General features: G+C 38.6%; 1 protein-coding gene and 1 long non-coding RNA gene across 57 annotated transcripts in view; one reads left to right on the top strand and one right to left on the bottom strand.

The window, feature by feature from the left end:
* The window catches only part of LOC144286867 (uncharacterized), a 42,311-nt gene extending 21,278 nt beyond the window's left edge, over positions 1 to 21,033 (top strand). For 4 of the 7 annotated variants that reach the window (XM_077853918.1, XM_077853917.1, XM_077853915.1 and 1 more), the window contains 9 exons: positions 2,894 to 2,965; positions 3,553 to 3,627; positions 11,301 to 11,419; positions 13,602 to 15,397; positions 15,797 to 15,901; positions 18,989 to 19,038; positions 20,506 to 20,560; positions 20,642 to 20,781; positions 20,884 to 21,033. In XM_077853918.1, coding sequence (XP_077710044.1) covers positions 2,894 to 2,965; positions 3,553 to 3,627; positions 11,301 to 11,419; positions 13,602 to 15,397; positions 15,797 to 15,901; positions 18,989 to 19,038; positions 20,506 to 20,560; positions 20,642 to 20,781; positions 20,884 to 20,992 — 2,521 coding nt within the window. In that variant the 3' untranslated portion in view covers positions 20,993 to 21,033. Of the gene's footprint in view, positions 1 to 2,893; positions 2,966 to 3,552; positions 3,628 to 11,300; positions 11,420 to 13,601; positions 15,398 to 15,796; positions 15,902 to 18,988; positions 19,039 to 20,505; positions 20,561 to 20,641; positions 20,782 to 20,883 lie in introns of those variants that run through there. The other 3 variants (XM_077853916.1, XM_077853919.1, XM_077853920.1) reach the window with 3 other exon arrangements.
* The window catches only part of LOC144286882 (uncharacterized), a 131,937-nt gene that overhangs the window by 26,938 nt on the left and 83,215 nt on the right, over positions 1 to 21,784 (bottom strand). For 48 of the 50 annotated variants that reach the window (XR_013354825.1, XR_013354829.1, XR_013354832.1 and 45 more), the window contains one exon: positions 16,451 to 16,537. The exons of the other annotated variants lie outside the window; for them this stretch is intronic. This is a non-coding gene — a long non-coding RNA (uncharacterized LOC144286882). The remainder of the gene's footprint in view (positions 1 to 16,450; positions 16,538 to 21,784) is intronic. 50 annotated transcript variants of the gene reach the window in all.

Raw genomic sequence — 21,784 nt, 5'->3', positions numbered from 1 at the left:
CACCCCCACCCCCCGCCCTCCTCCCCTTCCACCACCCCTAGTTTGTTTCCCAGAGTTAGGAGTCTTCATGTTCTGTCTCCCTTTCTGATATTTCCTACCCATTTCTTCTCCCTTCCCTTCTATTCCCTTTCACTATTATTTATATTCCCCAAATGAATGACACCATATAATGTTTGTCCTTCTCTGATTATATATGTCTATCTTTATGCCAGTGCCACACTACGATTACTGTAGCTTTGAATTGGGTTTTGAAAGCAGAGCATGTGAATCTTCCCACTTTTTTGTTCTTTATCTAGATTTTTCTTGGCTATTCTGGGTCCCTTGAATTGATATAAGAATTTTAGAATTAGCCTGGAAACAAGTCAGCTGTGATCTTGATAAGGGTTGTGCTGAAGCCATAGTTCAATTTGGGGCATAGTGCCATTTTAACAATATTTTCTTCTGGTCCATGACCATGGCATTTTTTCCATTTATTTCAATCTTCTTTAATTTCAACAATGTTTTGTAGCTTTCAGTGTATGGATCTTATACTTTTTGGTTACATTTTTTCCTAAGTATTTTATTCTTTTTAATATTGTTATACATGGAAATTTTTTCTTAATATCATTTTGGATTACTCATTGCTAATACATAGAAATACATCTAACTTTTATATATTGATCTTGTTTCCTGCAACCTTGCTGAACCCATTTGTTAGTGCTAAGGTTTTTTTCTACATTCCTAGGAATATGTCTTGTGGTCTTCTAGTTTCTCAGGAATATGTTGGAGCATTTCAAACTCTCTGTGGATATCTCATTTCTCAGCTTTTTCTTTTAAACTTTTAGATTAGGGTTTTTGTTGTTGTTGTTGTTGTTTTTTGTTTTTTTGTTTTTTTTGTCCCAACTGTTATCCATTGCCTTACACAGCTGCCAGTTTAAAACATTTACCTGTAAGTGTTTTTAAAAATGCTCCTGGGGATATCTAGGTGACTAAGCGGTTGGGTGTCTGCCTTCCTCTCTAGGCATGATCCTGGAGTTCTGGGATCCAGTCTCACATCCAGCTCCCCATAGGGAGCCCACTTCTCCCTCTGCCTATGTCTCTGCCTCTCTCTGTCTCCCTTTGCCTGTGTCTCTGCCTCTCTCTCTCTGTCTGTGTGTCTTTCTCATGAATAAATAAATAAATAATGATATTTTTAAAATGCCCCTTGAGAAGAAGAGGCTTCTAGCATTGTGCAGTTCTCAGTGAGGTCAAGGACAAGGTTCTCAATTGAGGTCTTCCAGGAAACTCACTAGACAGGTAAAACAATGACAGTTCTTTGGGAAGGAGGCTTTAAGGAACTCCAGCTCCATTTTGCTCCCCTGGGATGTGGGCTATTTTTCAAGGCTACCATCAGGATACAGAGCAGAGGTCTAGAACTAGTTAAAACAACAGATCTCACTGTTCTTATAGAAATTAATACATTTTCCCTTAATAAATGCTCTCTGGGTTGCTGTAGACCCATTGGTTAAATTTTCCAAAATGATTAAAACATTGATTCTATGTTTGCCAGTGTTTGTCATTGTCGTTGCTTTTATGGAGGGATGAAGTTTCAAATGTCCTCACTTTCCCGTTTTCACTGATTCGCCTATAACATGGTTTAAAATACCTAAAGTCTCAATGACCATCAGCTAATTAAATACTTCATCATGGGAGTCGATTAGAGAAAAGGAATAAAAATAGAAAATGTAATTCTCAGAGGAGCTCTCCCAGGTGGAGAGATGAAGTTCAACATGAATACAGTTTCTATATTTAGCGCTCTCAAAGTTTATGGTAACAGCTGTTTTATAAACCCCCTTTTCTTCATGTGAGTTACACACAGGCTTTGGAGTCAGAACTCAGTTCAAATTCCAGCTCTGCTTCTGACTGGCTTGACAAACTCGGACAAATTATGTAACCTCTCTGTACCTCAGTTTCCTCATTTGTAAAATGAGGTGATGATAGTATCTATCACATAAGGTTATTATAAGGATTAAATGTGAAATGCTGATCACAGATGCCTTACAGCCCAATAATAGTATTGGTTATGAAGATTATCTATCTAATACTTGGTAAAAGTATAGTTAATGATTCTTGAGTAGAGTCAACCTCAAGGCAGATTGTCTTTTCTTTTCTTCCTATTTCTTTTACCTTTTTTCATTTTAAAGAGTTGGGAAGAAGGTCTGTTCAGCATTTTGGAATAAAAGCTTGTGTCAAAAAGATGACAAGATGTCCTTTATTCAACAAACATTAAATAGTCAATAACAAGCACTATACTATGTCAGGCACAGGGACAACATGACAATAAAGTATGGTCCCTGCCCTCCAGGAGCCGAGAATCCAGGAGATTGATAAGGAAACAGGTGATACATGCCATGACAAAGGCTGTAATGCAAGAATACACACAGGCTATGTGGTGGGAATATAGCTTTCACCGGCTGCTCATAGATTTAGCCCTTCTTGTTTGGCTCCAAAACTGAAGAATTGGTTACCATTTTGTCTTTAACTGGGTGGTTTAAACTGTAGGATTTTTAAACTTTCTAGAGATAAAAGAAAAGCACTTTGAATTATGGAGGACACTAGAAATAGTATTTCCTACAGAAATTACTTCCTACTGGTATAGTCACTTCTGAGGTTTTCAACCTGAAATGTTCTTTGGCATATTTTTTCTTTGCCATCCACTTAAAAAATTTTTTTTCTCTTTCTCTTCCTGCTTTATCATTCAGAGACCTGGGTAGTGCCCAAAGGAAGAATGTTTTACAGATTCTAAGGGTGATTTTATAGGCAAAGGCAGAAAATGATTGCTTTTAAACTTCAAGTTCCATACCAAAAAAAAGAACATAAATTTTCATCTAGTTACTTAAAATGCAGATAATTTTAATTCCATTGCATTTTTCAGAATTCTCAGTCATAACCCTCTGACAACTGTTGAAGATTCATATCTTTTTAAATTGCCAGCATTAAAATATTTGTAAGTATTACAACAATCTCATGGCTCATGAGATGATTTCTGCTCTTTTTTACTTTTGTCAAAGATTAAATCTTTTGCATTTTGAATAAAAAGTCATAATTTAAATTTTAGCTGGGTTATTGCAATAAGAATTATTGGCAAAGAAAGAATGTATATGGACAAGACAGCCTGTAGTAGAAGAGAGCAGTATTGAAGAACACATAGAGATATGGAACATGCAGGTGTATAGCGAAATATTTACCACATATGTAGAAATATCATTTATCTCAAAAAGCAAACTGGAATAAGGTATACCTTATTTAAAACAAAAGACTAATCAAGAAAGGTGGATGCAACTGAGAATGAGTAGAAAAAGGGTAAAAGGAGATTGTACTGTTTAGCACCAAGGTGATTATGTTCGTGATGCACATAAATTTTAATTTCTTCAATAAGAATGCTCTGAAATTATCTTCCATAGCAAGTAAACTCTTGAGCTAGCTTGACAGAGAAGCCAGAATTTAAATAATCACATACTATTAAGTACCTTTTTGTACTTGGTGTGAAATTTTAGTCTTTGGTATCATGCATGTTTGGGCGTTCTCTTTCAGAGACATGGGAACAACACAGGTGTCACTTTCAACAATTGAGAGCATTCTCATGATGACCCTTGAATTGGAAAAACTGTAAGTTGATTTTTCTTATGTTTATTATCACTTCGTTGTGTATTTAGGTTTGTTTTATTTATAAGTCAGCTTTATTGAGGCATAATTTTCAGTTAATATGTACTCTTTTTAAGTATGCAGTTTTTAATGAGCTTTGGTAAATATATAGTTGTGTAACCACCACCACGTTTGAGATACAGAACATTTCTGTTTGTAGTTAATCCCCTGTTGCCACTATCAGCCCCTGACAGCCATCAACCTCATTTTTGTCCCTATAGTATTTTTTCCACCATGTCTTTTTTTTTTTTTTTTAAGATTTTATTTATTTATTCATGAGAGACAAAGAGAGAGAGAGTGAGAGGTCAGAGGGAGAAACAGGCTCCATACAAGGATTCTGAGCTGGGACTTGATCACGGGACTCCGGGATCACTCCCTGAGTCAAAGGCAGACGCTCAACTGCTGAGCCACCCAGGCGCCCCTCTACCGTGTCTTATGAATGAAATCATACAGTATGCAGTCTTGTGTGATTGGCTCCTTTGACTCAGCATAATCCTTTTGAGATTCATCCATGTGATTGCATCAACCCGTAATTCACTCCTTTTTATTACTGAGTAGTGTTACAGTTGTGTGGATATATCAGTTTGTTTATGCATTCATCACTTAATGGATATTTGAGTTGTTCTGATTTTCCTTTTGGCTATGATGAATAAAGCTGCTAAAAGCAGTCACGTGCAGGCCTTTGTGTGAGCATATGCTTTCATTCTGGGGGAGGTGAAATACTTAATGGTAGGATTACTACATCATGTGCTAAGTGTATATTTAACTTTTTAAGAAAATGCTTCCTAGGGGTGCCTGGGGGGTTAGTCAGTTAAGTGTCCAACTGTTGATTGTTGATTTTGGCTTAGGTCATAATCTCAGGGTTGTGAGATCAAGCCCCCAGTGGGGCTCCATGCTGAACGTGGAGCATGCTTAAGATTCTTTCTCTCCCTTTCTCTCTGCCCCTCCTCCCCACCCCACTCATACACATGTGCTTGCTGTCTCTCTCTCAAAAAAAAAAACAAAAACAAAAACAAAAAACCTGCTTACCTCTTTTCTAAAGTGAATGTAGGGCAGCCCCCGTGGCTCAGCAGTTTAGCGCCACCTTCCGACCAGGGCGTGATCCTGGAGACCCAGGATCTAGTCCCATGTCGGGTTCCCTGCATGGAGCCAGCTTCTCCCTCTACCTGTTTCTCTGCCTCTCTCTCCCTCCCTCAGTGTCTCTCATAATAAATGAATAAAAGCTTTAAAAAAAATAAAGTGGATGTACCATTTTGCATTCCAAGCGGCAGTGTATGACATCTTTATATTTTAGTTAAAAAATTTTTTCAAACTTTGTATCTTTTTTTTTTTAATTTTATTTATGATAGTCACAGAGAGAGAGAGAGAGAGAGGCAGAGACATAGGCAGAGGGAGAAGCAGGCTCCATGCACCGGGAGCCCGACGTGGGATTCGATCCCGGGTCTCCAGGATCGCGCCCTGGGCCAAAGGCAGGCGCTAAACCGCTGCGCCACCCAGGGATCCCTAGACTTTGTATCTTTAATTTGCATTTCTCTAATAGCTCATGATGTTGAGTGTCTATTCATGTACCAATATCTTTTTAAATGATGTGTCTATTGAAATCTCTTTTCCTTTTATTTTTTTCTTAAAGATTTATTTATCTCAGACAGAGAGAGAGAGAGACCAAATGTGGTGGGGGGTGGGGGGTATAGGCAGTCAGAGAGGGAGAGAGAGAATCTCAAGATTCCTCACCAAGCTTGGAGCCTGATTTGGGGCTCAATCCCACAACCCTGAGACCATAACCTGAGCCAAAATCAAGAGTCAGACACGCAGCCAACTGAGCCACCCTGGTGCCTCCAAATCCATCATTCAGTTGGATACATACTATTGAGTTTTAAGAGTATATTATATATTCTGGAAAAAGTCTTTTCTCTCAGGTGTTTAGCAAATTTCTCCCAGGCTGTGGCTTGTCTTCATTCTGTTCTATCTCTGAAGACCAGAATTTTTAATTTTTAAATTTTGATGAACTCACCCATTTCACCCATCATTCCACCCCTTGTCCCCTCTGGGGACAACTATAGTTTGTTCCCTATAATAAATGTCTGTTTCTTGACTCTCTCTCTCCCCTTTGCTCATTTTTTTTGTTTGTTTCTTAAATTCCACATATAAGTGAAATCACCTGGTATTTGTCTTTCACTGACTGACTTACTTTGCTTAGCATTGTACTCTAATGTTGTTGCAGGTGGCAGGATTTCGTTCTTTTTTATGGCTGAATAATATCCCATTGTTTATATATACCACCTATTTTTTATCCATCCACCTATCAATGGACTGGTAGGCTGCTTTCCATAACTTGGCTATGGTAAATAATGCTACATAGACGTGCATGTATCCCTTTGAATTAGTGTTTTTGTAATTTTTGGTTAAATACCCAGAAGTGCAATTACTGGATCATACCGTAGTTTTATTTTTAATTTTTTGAGGAGCCTCCATACCATTTTCCTCAGTGGCTGTACCAGTTTGCATTCCCGCCAGCAGAGCATAAGTTATTATGTCTCCATATCCTCACTAAAATTTGTTGTTTCTTGTGTTTTTTATTTTAGCCATTCTGACAGGTGTGAAGTGATATCTCATTGTGGTTTTTATTTGCACTTCCCTGATGATACTGAGCATTTTTTCATGTGTCTGTTGGCCATATGCATGTCTTCTTTTTTTTTAAGATTTTATTTATTTATTTGAGAGAGAGAGAAAGAACATGAGCAGGAGGAGGGGCAGAGGAAGAGGGAGAGAGAGAGAATCCCAAGCAGATTCCCCTCTGAGTACCTAGCCTTACTCAGGGCTCGATCCCAGGACCCTGAGATCATGACCTAAGCTGAAGGCAGACATTTAACCAACTGAGCCACCCAGGCACCCCTGTGCATCTTCTTTGGAGAAATGTCTGTGTCTTCCAGTTTTTAAGTGGATTATTTGGGGGTTTTTGGTGTTGATCTGTAGACATTCTTTATATATTTTGGATACTAAACCTATATTGAATATGTCACTTGCAAATATCTTCTCCTATTTGATAGGTAGTCTTTATTATTTTTTTTTGGTTGTTTCCTTTACTATACAGAAACTTCATATATTGTTTGATATGGTGAAACATTGTTTAGAATTTTGCATCTGTGTTCATGAGAGATATTGGTCTATTGTTTATTTATTTATTTATTTATTTATTTATTTATTTATTTATGATAGTCACCCAGAGAGAGAGAGAGAGAGAGAGAGAGAGAGAGAGGCAGAGACACAGGCAGAGGGAGAAGCAGGCTCCATGCACCGGGCCTTGGGCTAAAGGCAGGCGCCAAACCGCTGCGCCACCCAGGGATCCCGGTCTATTGTTTTCTTTTCTTGTACTGTCTTTGCCTACTTATGATAAGGGAAAAGCTGGCCTTAAAAATGAGTGGGGAAATATTCTTTTCTCTTCAACTTTCTGGTAGAGTTTGTGTAGAATTGGCATTATTTCTTCCTTAAATGTTTGGTAGAATCACTCATGAAGCCCTGTGTATTTGAAGCTTTCTTTGTGAGAAAGTTGCAAATTATACACTCTATTTCTTTAATAGTGATATTTAAGTTACATATTTATTTTTGAGTAGTTTACATCTTTTATGATCTGTTCATTTCACCTTGAATTGATTGACAAATTATTTTATAATATTCCCTTCTTATCCTTTTAATATCTGTAGGGATGCCTGGGTGGCTCAGTGGTTGAGCATCTCCCTTTGGCTCAGCTCATGACCTCGGGATTCTGGGATTGAATCCCACATGAGGCTCCCTGCAGGGAGCCTGCTTCTCCCTCTGCCTCTGCCTCTGCCTCTCTCTGTGTCTCTCATGAATAAATAAAAATAAAATCTTAAAAAAAAAAAAAAGAAAAGAAACAAGGGACATGTCACCCCGTTTTTTTTTTAAGATTTTATTTATTCATGAGAGACACAGAGAGAGAGAGGGGGGAGACAGAGGCAGAGACACAGGCAGAGGGAGAAGCAGTCTCCATGCTGGGAGCCTGATGTGGGACTTGATCCCGGGACTCCAGGATCAGGCTTTGGGCCGATGGCAGGCGCTAAACTGCTGAGCCACCCAGGGATCCCTGACCCCTCTCATTTCTGATACTGATAATTTATGTCTTCTCTTGTCTTGTCTTAATCAGTCTGCCTAGAGGTTTATCAGTTTTATTTATCTTCTCCAAAAACTGTCTTTTGGGGCACCTGCGTGGCTCAGTGGTTGAGCATCTGTTTTTGGCTCAGGTCGTGATCCTGGAGTCCTAGAATCGAGTCCCTTTTCAAGCTCCCCACAGGGAGCCTGCTTCTCCCTCTGCCTATGTCTCTGCCCCTCTCTCTGTATCTCTCATGAATAAATAATTACAATTTTTAAAAATAAATAAATAAAAACTGTCTTTTCATTTCACTGGCCTCTCTATTTTTGTTTTCCGTTTTCTTTATTTGTGCCTTGATCTCTATTATGCTATTTCTTCTCCTTATTCAATGATTAATTTTCTTTTCTTTTTTTAATTTCTTAAAAGTGGATACTGGGGAAGCTGAACACCGCATTAGCAACATCCCATATGTTGACATGGTTTCAGTTTTAGTACGAAATAGCTCTTAATTTCTCTTTTGATTTCTTTGACTGGCAGGGTTACTTAGAAGTATGTTGTTTAGTTTCTAAATAATTTGGAGATTTTTCAAATCTGTTCATTTCTAATTTAATTCCATTGTAGTCACAGAACATATGTTGAATGACTTAAATCCTTTTAAACTTATTGAGGCTTGTGTTATACCCATGAATTCTGGTATTAGATGAGCCTATGATCTATTTTGGTAACTATTATGTATCTACTTGAAAAAAATGAGTACTCTGATTTTGGGTGGAGCATTCTATAATGTCAGTTAGGTCAAGTATGTAGATAGTGTTATTCAAGTCTGCTATATCTTTACTGATTTTCTATATATTTTTCTGTCAATTATTTAGAAAGCAATATTGAAATTTCCAACTATAATTGTGTATTTATTTGTCTCTCTTTGCCATTCTCCTTCATATATTTTGAAGTTCTGTTATCAGATGCATAAATTTTTAGGTTATGTCTTTTTTATTAGTTGATATTCCTATAATGATGGAATAACCTCCTTTATCCTTGGTAATATTTTTTTACTTTGAAATGCACTTTGTCTTACAGTAATGTAGCCACCCAAGGTTTCTTTTGATTACTGTTAGCATAGCACAATTTTTTCTATACTTTTAACCTACTTGTATATTTCTATTGCAGATGATTCTTATAGACAGCATATAGTTGGCTTTTGCTTTTTTATATTTTAATTAGGGTGATTATACCATTACACCTAATGTAATTATTAACATGACTACATTTAAAGCTACTAAACTCTCTATGTGTCCCATCTGTTCTTTGTTTTGCTATTTTTTTTCTTTTTCTTCCTACTTTTGGATGACTGAGTACACTTTTAAATTAAATTAAATTAAATTAAATTAAATTAAATTAAATTAAATTAAATTAAATTTTATTTGTTGGCTAGTTAATTACAACTCAGGTTTTGTTAGTTTAGCAGTAGTTTAATGGCTTGTAGTGTTCATCTTTAACTTTTCACAGTCTATCTTCAAATAATATATGATTTCATGATTGGCATAAGAACCTTACAATATATAGTGTACTTCATTTCTCCCTTACTGGCCTTTGTGCTAATGTCTTCATACATTTTGCTTTACTTCTAAACAGCACACTATATTATTTTTTTGTTTAAACAATAAGTTAACTCCTTTAGGAAGTATAGTTGATGTATATTAAATTAGTTTCAGATGTACAACATAGTGATTGAAGAATTAATACCACAATAAGTGTATTACGGTATTATTAACTATATTCCCTACATTGTACTTTTCATCTGGAGACTTACTTTATAACTAGAAGTTTGTACTTCTTACGTCTTTTCACTCATTTTGACCATATCCCCGCCCTCTACTTTAATAACCACCAGTTTGTTCTCCATATTCATGAATCTGTTTCTCTCTTCTTTTTGTTGTCAGTTTTCATTTGTTTAAGATTCTACATATAAGTGAAATCATATTGTATTCAGATATTTAAATAGTAAGAAAAACCTTATGTATTTACCTTTGGAGTTACCAGTTCTAATGTTCTTCTTCCTTTTGTGTGGATCCACATTTCTATCGCAATCATTTTCCTTCTGCTTGAAAATACTTTCTTTAGCTTTTCTACAGTGTAAATCTACTAATGATGACTTCTTTCAGCTTTTGTAGGTCTCAGTCTTTTGTTTTGCTTTTATTTTTGAAAGATCTGGATATAGAATTCTAGTTTGATAGTTGTTGGTCCCCTCTCCGCTTCACTGCTTTAAAGATGTTGCTCTACTGAGTTCCATTAATTCCAACAAGAAATATGTTACCATTGTTATCTCTATTTCCCTATATGTTGTGTGGAGGTTTTTCCTTTGGCTTATTTTTAACATTTTCTCTTTATTGATGGCTTGAGAAGTTTGATTATGATGTGCTTTGGCATAGTTTTGTCCATATTTCTTGTGTTTAGAGTTCATTGACCTTCTTGGATTTGTGGGTTTATTAGGGTTACCTGTTTGGACAATTTGGGGGCTATTATTTTTCAAATTATATTTCTTCTCCCTTGTAGACTCTATGTATGCATATATTAGGCCACTTGAAGTTGTTGTATAACTCACTAAGTAGAGACATGGGTTTCTTAGTCTGGGATTTTTTTTTTTTTAAGATTTTATTTATTTGACAGAGAGTGAGAGCACAAGCAGGGGGAGCAGAGGAGAGGGAGAAGTAGGCTCTCTGCTGAGGAGCAAAACTGATGTGGAGCTCGATCTTGGGACCCGGGGATCATGACCTGAGCCGAAGGCAGACATTTAACTGATTGAGCCACCCTGGTGCCTCATCAGTCTGGTTTTCTTTAACATAAGAAATATTGTTATAACTTTTTTATAAAGATTTTATAATTTATTTAAGAGAAAGAAGAGAGCACACGTGGGTGGGGCAGAGGAATCTCAAGCAGACTTACAGTGATCTAGGAGCCCAGTGAGGGGCTTGATCTTATGAGCCTGAGATCATGACCTGAGTTGAAACCAAAAGTCAGATGCTTAACCAACAGTGGCACCCAGGCACCCCAGTTATAGTAACTTTTTAAACATCCTTGTCTGCTAGTTGTAACACCTGTGTAGATTTTGGGTTAGTTTTGATTGATTGCTTTCTATCCTTGATGTGGGCCATATTTTAGACTTACTCAGACTCTTCTTAGAAGTCTACCCTCTTCCTGTATGCTCTTAACCCAAAGTGAGACTTTTGGGTCAGAAGGAGATACTTCTGAACTGAACTACTGATCAATGTCACCCAGTTCTTATCTCTGTCTTATTCTAGGTATATCATACCCCCTACCATCCTTACCTATTGGTTGAGCACCTCTGTCCTTCTCTTTATTTATAATATTCATGAGCAACAATTGGCCAACTGGTCCCTACTCAACCCTACCCAACCATCATATGCCACAAGAATTCCTTTATGCAGAGCCCTGTGAAGACCTTGGCCTGAATCTTCTACTCAAGTAACCCCTTTACCACTAATATAATGCTCTGTGTTTCCATTTATAGGATATTACCTAGCCGTATGTCCTGTTGTCTCTGCCAACTCAAAAATAATATTGAGGTTGTTTGCAAGACAGTCAAGCTGCATTGTGACGGTGAATGTTTGACAAATGCCACACGTTGTGGTGAGTTTGAATTGCCTCATGATATATATATAATATTTGTATTTAAAGATTTTATTTATGAGAGAGAGAGAGAGAGAGAGAGAGAGGCAGAGGGAGAAGCAGGATCCATATAGGGAGCCTGATGTGGGACTTGATCCCAGGACTCCAGGATCACGCCCTAGGCTGAAGGCAGGTGCTAAACCGCTGAGCCAACCAGGAATCACCTCATGATATATTTTAAATTTTATTTATGTTTTAATTTTTATTTTTAATCAACAATGATCAATTTTTAACTAATGATGTCACTGCATTATTTTTATTCACTTACAGTTCAAACCCCTAAATTTCTTTTTTTTTTCAAAGATTTATTTGAGAGAGAGAGAGATGTGAGTCGAAGGAGGGGCAGAGGGAGAGAATCTCAAACAGATTCCCCACTGAGTGTGGAGCCCATTGCAGGGCTCAATCCCATGACCTTGAAATCATGACCTGAGCTGAAACCAAGAGTTGTATGCTTAACCCACTGAGCCACACAGGCACCCTTAAAATCCCTAAATTTATAAGAACTATTCCTTTGTTATAAGTCAGATTCTCAGTTACATTATTAAATTAATTACTCCCAAATGAAAACATATGCATCATAATTTGTAAACTAATTTCATATGTATCAGAACTCAGGTCCCCCTTGTCTTATATGACAGGTGGAGATATATTTTTGTTTATTGTTTGTTTTTACAAGTTATCAAGAGTAAAAGTGATGCTGATTTATAGATAAAGTTTATTCAGAGCCTGAGAGTTCCTGTTCCCTAACCAGAAGCTGCTGCCTTCTTATGGATACAGAGCACTCTTCTATTCTTGGACTGTCCAACTCTGAACTTTTTCTGAATCCTCAGCTTTTCTATCCAAAAACACTCAGATACTTTTAAGTATTTTTCTGTATACTATGTTTTATTGGCACTAACTTCATGACTTCCAAAATGTGCTTCTGCACCCAGATAGCTTGAATATGGTTCCCTATCAATGATCTAGGGTACATCATAAATAACACTTTGCTACCTCTGTAAATACAATGTTGCTTATTTTTCAAAACAATTTTTTACTAATTACTCCCTTATCTCTTAGAGGTGGGCAGAATAGGCATGTTTAGCCTCCTTTTACAGGTGAGGAAAAATTAGATCAGAGGTGTTAAGTACTGTTGCCTAGCACTCAAGTGTCCCGTTTAGGGCTCTCTACAAGCCCGTTGCTCCTCCTTTCTTGTGACCTTTATTACCTCCTCCTCTGACTCTCATCAACACCGCTGAAAATACTTCTAATTCTTCTGGAAATGAAACTCGGTTGGATGATACTGTGCATGTACACAAGCCATATGCTGACTTTCATGTAGTGGGAAGCTCTGGATGGTACCCTAATAACTAAAGCTAGAAATATTAGAAATGAAAGTGAAGTATATTTCTTCACATTCTGACAAAAAATTTCTTTATCCCTTCTGCATTTTAAAACCTCAAGTATTATTCCATTGATTTATCGAACATTCCACATTGGCATATCTCTCATACCTGGAAAATCTCTTAGCCTACACTCGTTCCCTGCCCAATTTAAGCAAAGAGCCAGGGTGGACTTAGTGCTTTTTTTCTGTCTAGAGCTTATGTTTTGTGTGAGCTGCAATATATGGGAGCAGGGACCAAGCATAGTAATTGATGGGTAGATGGAGAGGGCATGTCCAGATGAGGCCCTACTAGCAGTGGGTGTTTTCATGGGCATCTGTGGTAGTAGCAAGAAAACAAGCACACTGAAGAGATAGAAGAAGGAAACCCCCTGCTCCCACTGCATCTGAAGCAGTACAGGACAGGGTATATGAATACCAGGAGTCACAGTAGATTTGCAGACAGTTTAGCTGAGTGTCTTCCAGACTTGGCTTTTCTTAAGTACTAGATAATTGGCCCTTGGAGACCAAGGATTATGGAATAATCCTAAATGTAGTCATTCACGTTGTGAAAGGTTCTGAAGAAATAGCCATTTAAAAAAATACCCTTTTCTCCTTTTGTTGTTGCCAATATAGGTTCAAGTTTGAGTTTGTGTCCTTGATAATGGTACTCAGATATTTGCTGGTTCTTAATTTTTATGACTGGGATGTATGACTGCGGACTGACAAAAACTGTGCTATCAGCCTTTCATTATCAAAACTAGTCTCTTCTTTTTCTGACAGATGAAAAAGCATCTATAATGAATGTAGAAGGATCATTCATGAAGGTATTAAAAGCCCGGAAGAAGAGTACCAGTACTGAGCTGACAATTGAGCCAGAGAAGGCATCCTCAGACAAAAATGGCATCGGTCTGTCAGCCTTTATGAATGAGCAGTTAGACTTTAATGATGAAAGTGATGTTATCAGTGCGCTGAATTACATATTACCTTATTTCTCAGAGGGAAATGTAGAAGATGTAGAATCAACATTACTACCATTCATTAAAACTCTGTTTTCAAATGTTCAAGATGGAGACAAGCCTGTGGGTTACTTGAAAAACAACACAAAGAGCCCTTCTCTTGAACCTGGACCCAACAATTCAACTTACAAAAATAAACTGAGGAAACTCTCTTTCCTGGAAAATTTGTTAGATGCAGAAATTCAAGAAAAAATTGATGAGGTAAAAAAGAAAGAAAAAACTGCCATGCTTATACCTCCCGGGATTTTAGGTCCCAAATTTAAGAAATTGGAAACTGCCCAAGGACAGGAAAAGACCCTTCCCAAGTCTAAGAATTTACGGAAGAGGTGGTTTAGAAAAAACAGTGTTCTCAAGGGCCCCAAGGACCTACAGAAAAGGCACTACAAGGAAGTGGACGTTCAGAGCACCCAAGGGAAACAGAGTGCCCAGTCATTTGTGAAGAACATGGCCAAAGAAAGAAGGCTCAGTGGACCATCCCCAAGGGAGCTGGAGGAGCTTCACATGGCCCAGAGGCCCAGGAAATTAGTGGGAAACTCCGTCCACACAGAGTCTTCATTCATAAAGGAGCACAAGGCAGCAGCCTCTTCTTTCCCGAAGCAAAACATAATGGGCAAGCCTTCTGCCTCCACTGCTCCAAAATCCCTACCTAAGGTGAAAACCAAATCAGAAGACTCAACCTACCCCATTGTTGTTTTAGAAGATGCGAATGCTAGAGTTAGGGAAATGGAGGCTTCCAGACCAGTCTCGCATTCTGGAAAAAAGTATATTTTCCATAAAATTCGCTCACGTATAGTCCAAAGAACACCCAAGACCAAAAAAAGTAAAAAGTTCAGAAAGAAAAACTCACTCTCGAATAGATTGATGCCTGCACAGAGGCCTCCATTGCCTGCCGTCAGGAGCCTCATCGATTCCCCTTCACAGGAGGCTATTTCATCTTCAGAAAAACGAATTCAGGAAAATCCTTTTCCAGAATTATTTACTCTTTCAGAACCTTCTAAAGAAAACACTACTGTAGAAAACACTACTGCACAGAATGCTTCTGAAGAAATTATTTCTCCAGGAAGCACTACTGTATCAGAACAAACTCCCCCTGAATTCACAAACCGTAGGAATCTTTCCAATACATATTCTACTACCACCAGAGACAACTTTGTGCCGACTGTTAAACAAACCAATGAAACACAATGGGAATACCACAACTTGGTCACTGACTTGCCCCCAAAGCCCACAGGCTTCAGTGTTGCAAAGCTCTCATCCGCAGGTGATCTATTTGAAATTCAGCTAAACCAGCAGCTACGGTCCCTCATCCCGAATAATGACGTGAGAAGGCTCATTTCTCATGTTATCCGGACTTTGAAAATGGACTGCTCTGAGACCAATGTGCAACTGGCCTGTGCCAAGCTTATCTCCAGAACAGGCCTCCTGATGAAGCTTCTCAGCGAGCAGCAGGAAGTAAAGGTGTCCAAGGCAGAGTGGGATACAGACCAATGGAAGACTGAGAACTATATCAATGAGAGCACAGAAGCCCAGAGTGAACAGAAAGAGCAGAAGTCAAGTGAGGTGAGGATAACTCCTGAAAGATGGGGTCTGAACTTTTAGTCAGTTTAGGACATGCAATTAAAGCACCCATGCACAAGGACCAGGGCCTCCCAGTCTGGGTCTTGTCTTAGCCATTAATGTTGGCTGAGACAGTGATCTGCCACTTTGCTCATTTAGAGAATGGTGCCACTCTTCCCAGGTAGATGAGAAGAGGACTTAACATACAAGATAAATATATTATTGAAGAAAGGGCTAATGATAAAATTATATAACACATTAGATTTGGTATATTTCTTAAGAACCTATACGCCACTCCACTGAAAGAATGAGGTTTTAGAGTAGCTTAAGAATAGTTAGCTTTCATCCTTTTCTTTGATTTCTAAAAAATTGTTCTTTGTTTTTTGTTTTTTGTTTTTTTAGCCAACAAAAGAAGTTCCAGGTTATGGCTATAACAACAAACTCATCTTGGCAATATCTGTGACTGTAGTAGTAATGATTTTGATTATAGTTTTCTGTCTCATTGAGGTAAGAACAACCATTAATTCAGATTTCCAGAAAATCTTTTGTCTTTATAATAGATTCAGAATTTACAAACTTAAAATCAAAGCCACTTTCTCACTTACTGATACTTGGTATTTCTCTTCTGTCTGACAGACTGACATGTACTTCATTCTTTTATTGCCAAGTATATTCTGGGGATTTTTATTTTATTTTATTTTTTTAAAGAGAAGCAATTCTTTTTTTTTTTTAAGATTTTATTTATTCACGAGAGACACAGAGAGGCTGAGACACAGGCAGAGGGAGAAGCAGGCTCCATGCAAGGAGCCTGATGTGGGACTTGATCCTGGGTCCCCAGGATCACACAATGGGCTACAGGCAGTGCTAAACCGCTACGCCACTGGGGCTGCCCTATTCTGGGGATTTTTAAAGGAACTTTCCATTGCCAGGTGATTTATGGATTATAAACAAGGCAACAAGCCATTAGACTGTTTTGGGACGTTAGGTTTAAGAAGGCCAAGTTAACATGATAGTAACATTTCCTCAACTCAAAATTCTGTGGTTAGATGTACTCACCAGCCACTTTCAGACTACCACTGATTTCTTTCCTTGGTTGAAATGATGAGAGATAGTATCCACCCTCATGGAGCTATATCAGTCATCCTGGAAAAAAGGACATGGCTTAAAGATAAAAATATCATCTTGTTGATTAATTAGATTTACTCAGCAGCTTTTTCCACACACTGAATTATGTGAATAGTTTTGGTTAAAATACTGTAGCTAAAATCCTGCATCAGGCTACTCCAAAGCATGTCATGTTTATAGTCACCTGTGCTGGAGGTTGCCTGTTTACCTTTTCTTCAGTTCCATAATGACTTGGCACTGGTTTATGCCAAGCATAGGAAGAAGAATTTTCCATATCCAATTTCATGCCCACAACCCTGGGAGGACAATATTACCATCCCTCTTTCATACATAAAAGGGGATCAGCTTAAGGCTCCAGTGGCAAAACCCAAAGCAGAACCCAGTTTTACTTAACTGCAAATCCTGTGCTCTTATTCCACTGTTCTGTCTCCTTAAAGATGAAAACACTGGCCAGCATTTGAAACACTGAAATTCAGTGGAAGCCACTGAAAGGATTAATATATTTAATATGAAAAGAGTTTTATCAGTCACCAGAAGATGACCAACAATCCAAGGGTGAAGGGGGCGAGACTACAAGAAATGGGAGATGTTTTGAGTCTGTCACCATATATGCGAGTTCTTTCCTTGTGGCCTATGGGATGTGGGTCTTGTTAGCGAGGCCTTTGTTGCCTTTATACTGTCTTCGTCTATACTTATATTTGTTATAATTTATATTTTTCAACCTGCATAGATCTGTTTTGTTTTTAGGTATGGTTGAGGTAGGGGATCTAACATTTTCCCCCTAAAGAAATACCCAGTTACTTTAAAATCTTTTATTGAATGGTTCATTCTTTCTTAACAGATCTAAAATACTGTTTTTTTGTAAGATTTTATTTATTCATGAGACACACACACACAGAGACAGAGACATAGGCAGAGAGAAAAGCAGGCTCGTCTCAGGGAGCCCAATGTGAGACTTGATCCCCAGACCCGGGTTCACCCTATGAGTCAAAGGCAGATGCTCTACCACTCAGCCACCCAGGCGTCTCTAAAATACTTTTCTTATCTGGATTCTTATCAGTCCAGTTTCCTTTCCCATATCACACTATATACTTAATTCCAATTGCTTTATAATAACCTATTTTGATGTCTGGTAGAGTTACGCTCATGCTCTTTGATCTCCTTTTTCATACATTTCATAGCTAGACTTGCATATCCCTTTACCAAATGTCAGCTGGCCAGTTTTTATTTAAAAAAAAGAAAAACTATCTTGGGATTTGAATAGGATTGCATTGAGTTTGAGGAGAATTGACATCTTTGCAATATTCTAGGAACATGGTATCATCATGTATTCATTTCTTAAAGTCCTTCAGAAGAGTTTTAATGTTTTCATCTCAAAGGTCTTCCCCATTCTTTGCTGTAAGTTTATTCCTAGGTACTTTATGTCTTTTATTGATATTTTTTAATCTTTTTTTAAGATTTTATTTATTTATTCATGAGACACGCACAGAGAGAGGCAGGGACACAGGCAGAGGGAGAAGCAGACTCCATGCAGGGAGCCTGATGTGGGAGTCGATCCCGGGACTCCAGGATCACACCCTAGGCGGAAGGCAGGCACTAAACCATAGAGCCACCGAGGTATCCTTCCTTTTATTGATATTATAAATGGACCATTCTTCCATTTGTTAATTAGTTATTTGTGGAACATAAAAAAGCTATTGCATTTTGCATGTTGAGCTCTTGATTTTGTATTTAGCCATCTTACTGAATTCTCAGAGCACTTCCAGTAAAATTTATTTTTCTATATTTTTAAAGATTTTATTTATTCATGAGAGACACAGAGAGAGAAGCAGAGACACAGGCAGAGGGAGAAGCAGGGTCCATTCAGGGACCCTGATGTGGGACTTGATCCCAGGACCCTGGGATCATGCACTTAGCCAGAGGCAGGCGCTCAACTGCTGAGATACCCAGGCATCCCACTACAGTAAAATTTAAGTTGACTCTCTTGGGCCTTTTAGGTTGTCCATAATTTCATATGCCAATATGTTTTGTTTCTTACTTTCCAATACTTAATTTTTCCTATTGCATTGAGATGCCTGGAATCTTTAAAAGAAGTGTTTTCCTATTGCATTGATTAGGACCTCTTCAACGTGATGAATAGTAACAGGAATAATAGGCATTGAACTCTTGTCCTTGACTTTAAAACAATGTTGCTATTTAGGTTTCTGGTAGATACTTTTCTTTTCTTACTTCTAAGAATTTTTATTAGGAATTACCTGTTGGATGTCATCTAAAACAGACAATAAAATGTATTGCCAGCTGCACACAAGTTCCCAAGTTGGGACTATGGAAGAGTCAAAGGACTACTAAAAAATAGAATTCCTGCTCTCCAAAAAGGCTGAATAAGACTTAAAATACAAAGGAATGAATACAGATTTGGAGGCATGGTTATTGAGATGGGTACCTGTGATATGTTTTCTTCCAAAACAGATTTATTCTCATAGAGCAGCACCAGTGGAAGATGAAGAAGGAGGCTCAAGGTAAATTGGCAATTATTAAAGCAGAATTTCAGAACTAGATTTTAGAACTCCTATTTCACTCCCCTTGTTTTACACCCAGGAAACTACCAAAGGCAGAAAGAATATTGATTTGGTCTAATGCTTTGCCTGGATCCAGCAAAATTAGCTTCCCAGACAAATCTGAGTTAGAATGGAACTGACACAGAGCATCTACTGTCAGTACTCCTTTAAAGAAAAAGGGTGGAGAGGGGTTGGGTGCACCTGTTCCTGCTGGTACTGACCATCAGGCCTGGCTACAGAGTCTTGGGCTAAGAGGCCTAGTCTTCAAGGCTGATGGAAGGCAGAAAAATAGGACTCCTTCCTGTAAAGTGGCAGGAAAACTTCCCTCCTCCTCCTAGTTTTTGATCCACCACTCTCCATTCCCTTTGTCCAGACTCCATAGACTGTTAACTGGGAGAGGCCTTAGGTAATAGTTTGTCTCTTCCTTTTATAATAAGGAAATGGAGAAGAAAGGGAAGGTAAATTGCCCCATGGGCATACTGCTACTGAGTGTCAGAAGATGGTTCCTTTCCAGAGGGGCACTTCTCCTCTGATTATACTGTTCTTGGGCTGTGAGCTACATTTTATGTCACAACTCCGTACATACATACTGTCAAGACATAAGCAGGTTTTTAAAAATATTTTTTAATTTATTCATGAGAGACGCAGAGAGAGAAGCAGAGAGATAGAGGGATAAGCAGGCTCCTCTCATGGAGCCTAATGTGGAGTCCATCCCCAGACCAGGACCACACACGCCCTGAGCCAAAGGCATTACTAAACTGCTGAGCCACCTGGGCGAGCCAACATAAGCAGTTTCTAAGACAAACTTACTATACATTCTGATTCTTTCTATATTGTTTATATTCAAAAATAATATTTTGTGTTTTAGTGCTGGCTGTGACCTTCCTCACTCACTCATTAGCCACTGCCTGCAATGAGAAAGTCAGTGAGTTAGGTAACTTTGTTGGTTGGACTTGTGCATTTATTTGGTGTGAATCAACTTGTAGGATAAAGCAGCTAGGAAAATAGAAACACCTCTCTCTCCTCCTCCCCAGCAAATGATGCCTATGAGACAAAGTCCAAAGGGGACCAAAGTAAACTGCTTCTGGAGAGAGTAAGGTGCTTCTGTGTTATAGTTGCACAGTCTGTTCACTGCACGAGGGCACTTGGCCATAGGCCCAGGTGAGCAGGATGAAAATCTTGCTTATACTCAATGCCAAGCCACATACAAAGGCCTCCCCAGAGAAATTGTGGGGCCATTATGGACATACATGGGAAAATTCTGGAAGTGTAGCATGCGTGGGATTATTTTCAGGATCCGAGGTCCGTAGTGATTTTGCTTCCTGTGATTATGGACTGAGATGTCCTAATAGGACCAGAGATACACATTGTGAGAGGCATGGGAAATGGCGTGAATCACTAATTGTCTGCATATGTGTTTCCTCCAAGGCTCTTCTTTAATTCTCTGCTGCATAAGAGATGTTCAATCCAACGGGAGAATCAGGTAAATCTGAGGAAGATAAAGTCCCATGGCTGGAGAGAGCAGGGGAAATGCAGAATTAACAATGTCCTTTCTGTTTTCTAGGGCTTTTTCTGGAGAAGGCGGCCACTGTGGCTTCGGGACATGTACAGACCTCTCAATGCCACACGGAAGAAAAACATGGCACAGAAGCTACACGACAGGGATTCTTCTGATGAGGATGAGATTTTCAACAAGGAACCAGGGTACCTGATTGGGGACAATTTATACTTCTTTTCTAAAATGAGTTAATTATGAAAAGTTTAATTGTTCCTTTACAGAGTTAAAGGCATTCTTCTTTTTTGCAGAGAGAAAGGTGGTGCCCCAGTAGAGAAGCCTCGGGCTGCAGATTCAGCTGCTGAAGACCTGGGTGAGGAGAGCGACAGTGAACTCCGCACCGTCATCGTCCTCAAGTGACTTTGTCCTGCCTCAGGCTGTCTATAAAGTTTATTTTTATTTTTATTAAAAAATTTATTTTTTATTGGTGTTCAATTTGCCAACATATAGAATAACACCCAGTGCTCATCCCATAAAGTGCCCCCGTCAGTGCCTGTGACCCAGTCACCCCTACACCCCGCCCAGCTCCCCTTCTACCACCCCTAGTTCGTTTCCTAGAGTTAGGAGTCTTTTATGTTCTGTCTCCCTTTCTGATATTTCCTACTCATTTTTTTCTCCTTTCCCGTTTATTCCCTTTCATTATTTTTTGTATTCCCCAAATGAATGAGACCATATAATGTTTGTCCTTCTCCGATTGACTTATTTCACTCAGCATAATACCCTCCAGTTCCATCCACGTCGAAGCAAATGGTGGGTATTTGTCGTTTCTAATGGCTGAGTAATATTCCACTGTATACATAGACCACATCTTCTTTATCCATTCATCTTTCGATGGACACCAAGGCTCCTTCCACACTTTGGCTATTGTGGACATTGCTGCTAGAAACATCGGGGTGCAGGTGTCTTGGCGTTTCATTGCATCTGTATCTTTGGGGTAAATCCCCAGCAGTGCAATTGCTGGGTCGTAGGGCAGATCTATTTTTAACTCTTTGAGGATCCTCCACACAGTTTTCCAGAGTGGCTGCACTAGTTCACATTCCCACCATAAAGTTTATTTTCTGATAATGGCTTCTCAGCATTGCTTGTAAAATACTTATTTTTCTCATATTAAAAATGTATAAATTAATAACCAATTCTAGCCATGTGGTAAGG

This window comes from Canis aureus, chromosome 16, assembly GCF_053574225.1.
Source record: "Canis aureus isolate CA01 chromosome 16, VMU_Caureus_v.1.0, whole genome shotgun sequence".
NCBI classification, from domain to species: domain Eukaryota; kingdom Metazoa; phylum Chordata; class Mammalia; order Carnivora; family Canidae; genus Canis; species Canis aureus.
Note: the sequence above shows the minus strand (reverse complement) of the source record. Positions and strands in the feature narration are given on the sequence as shown.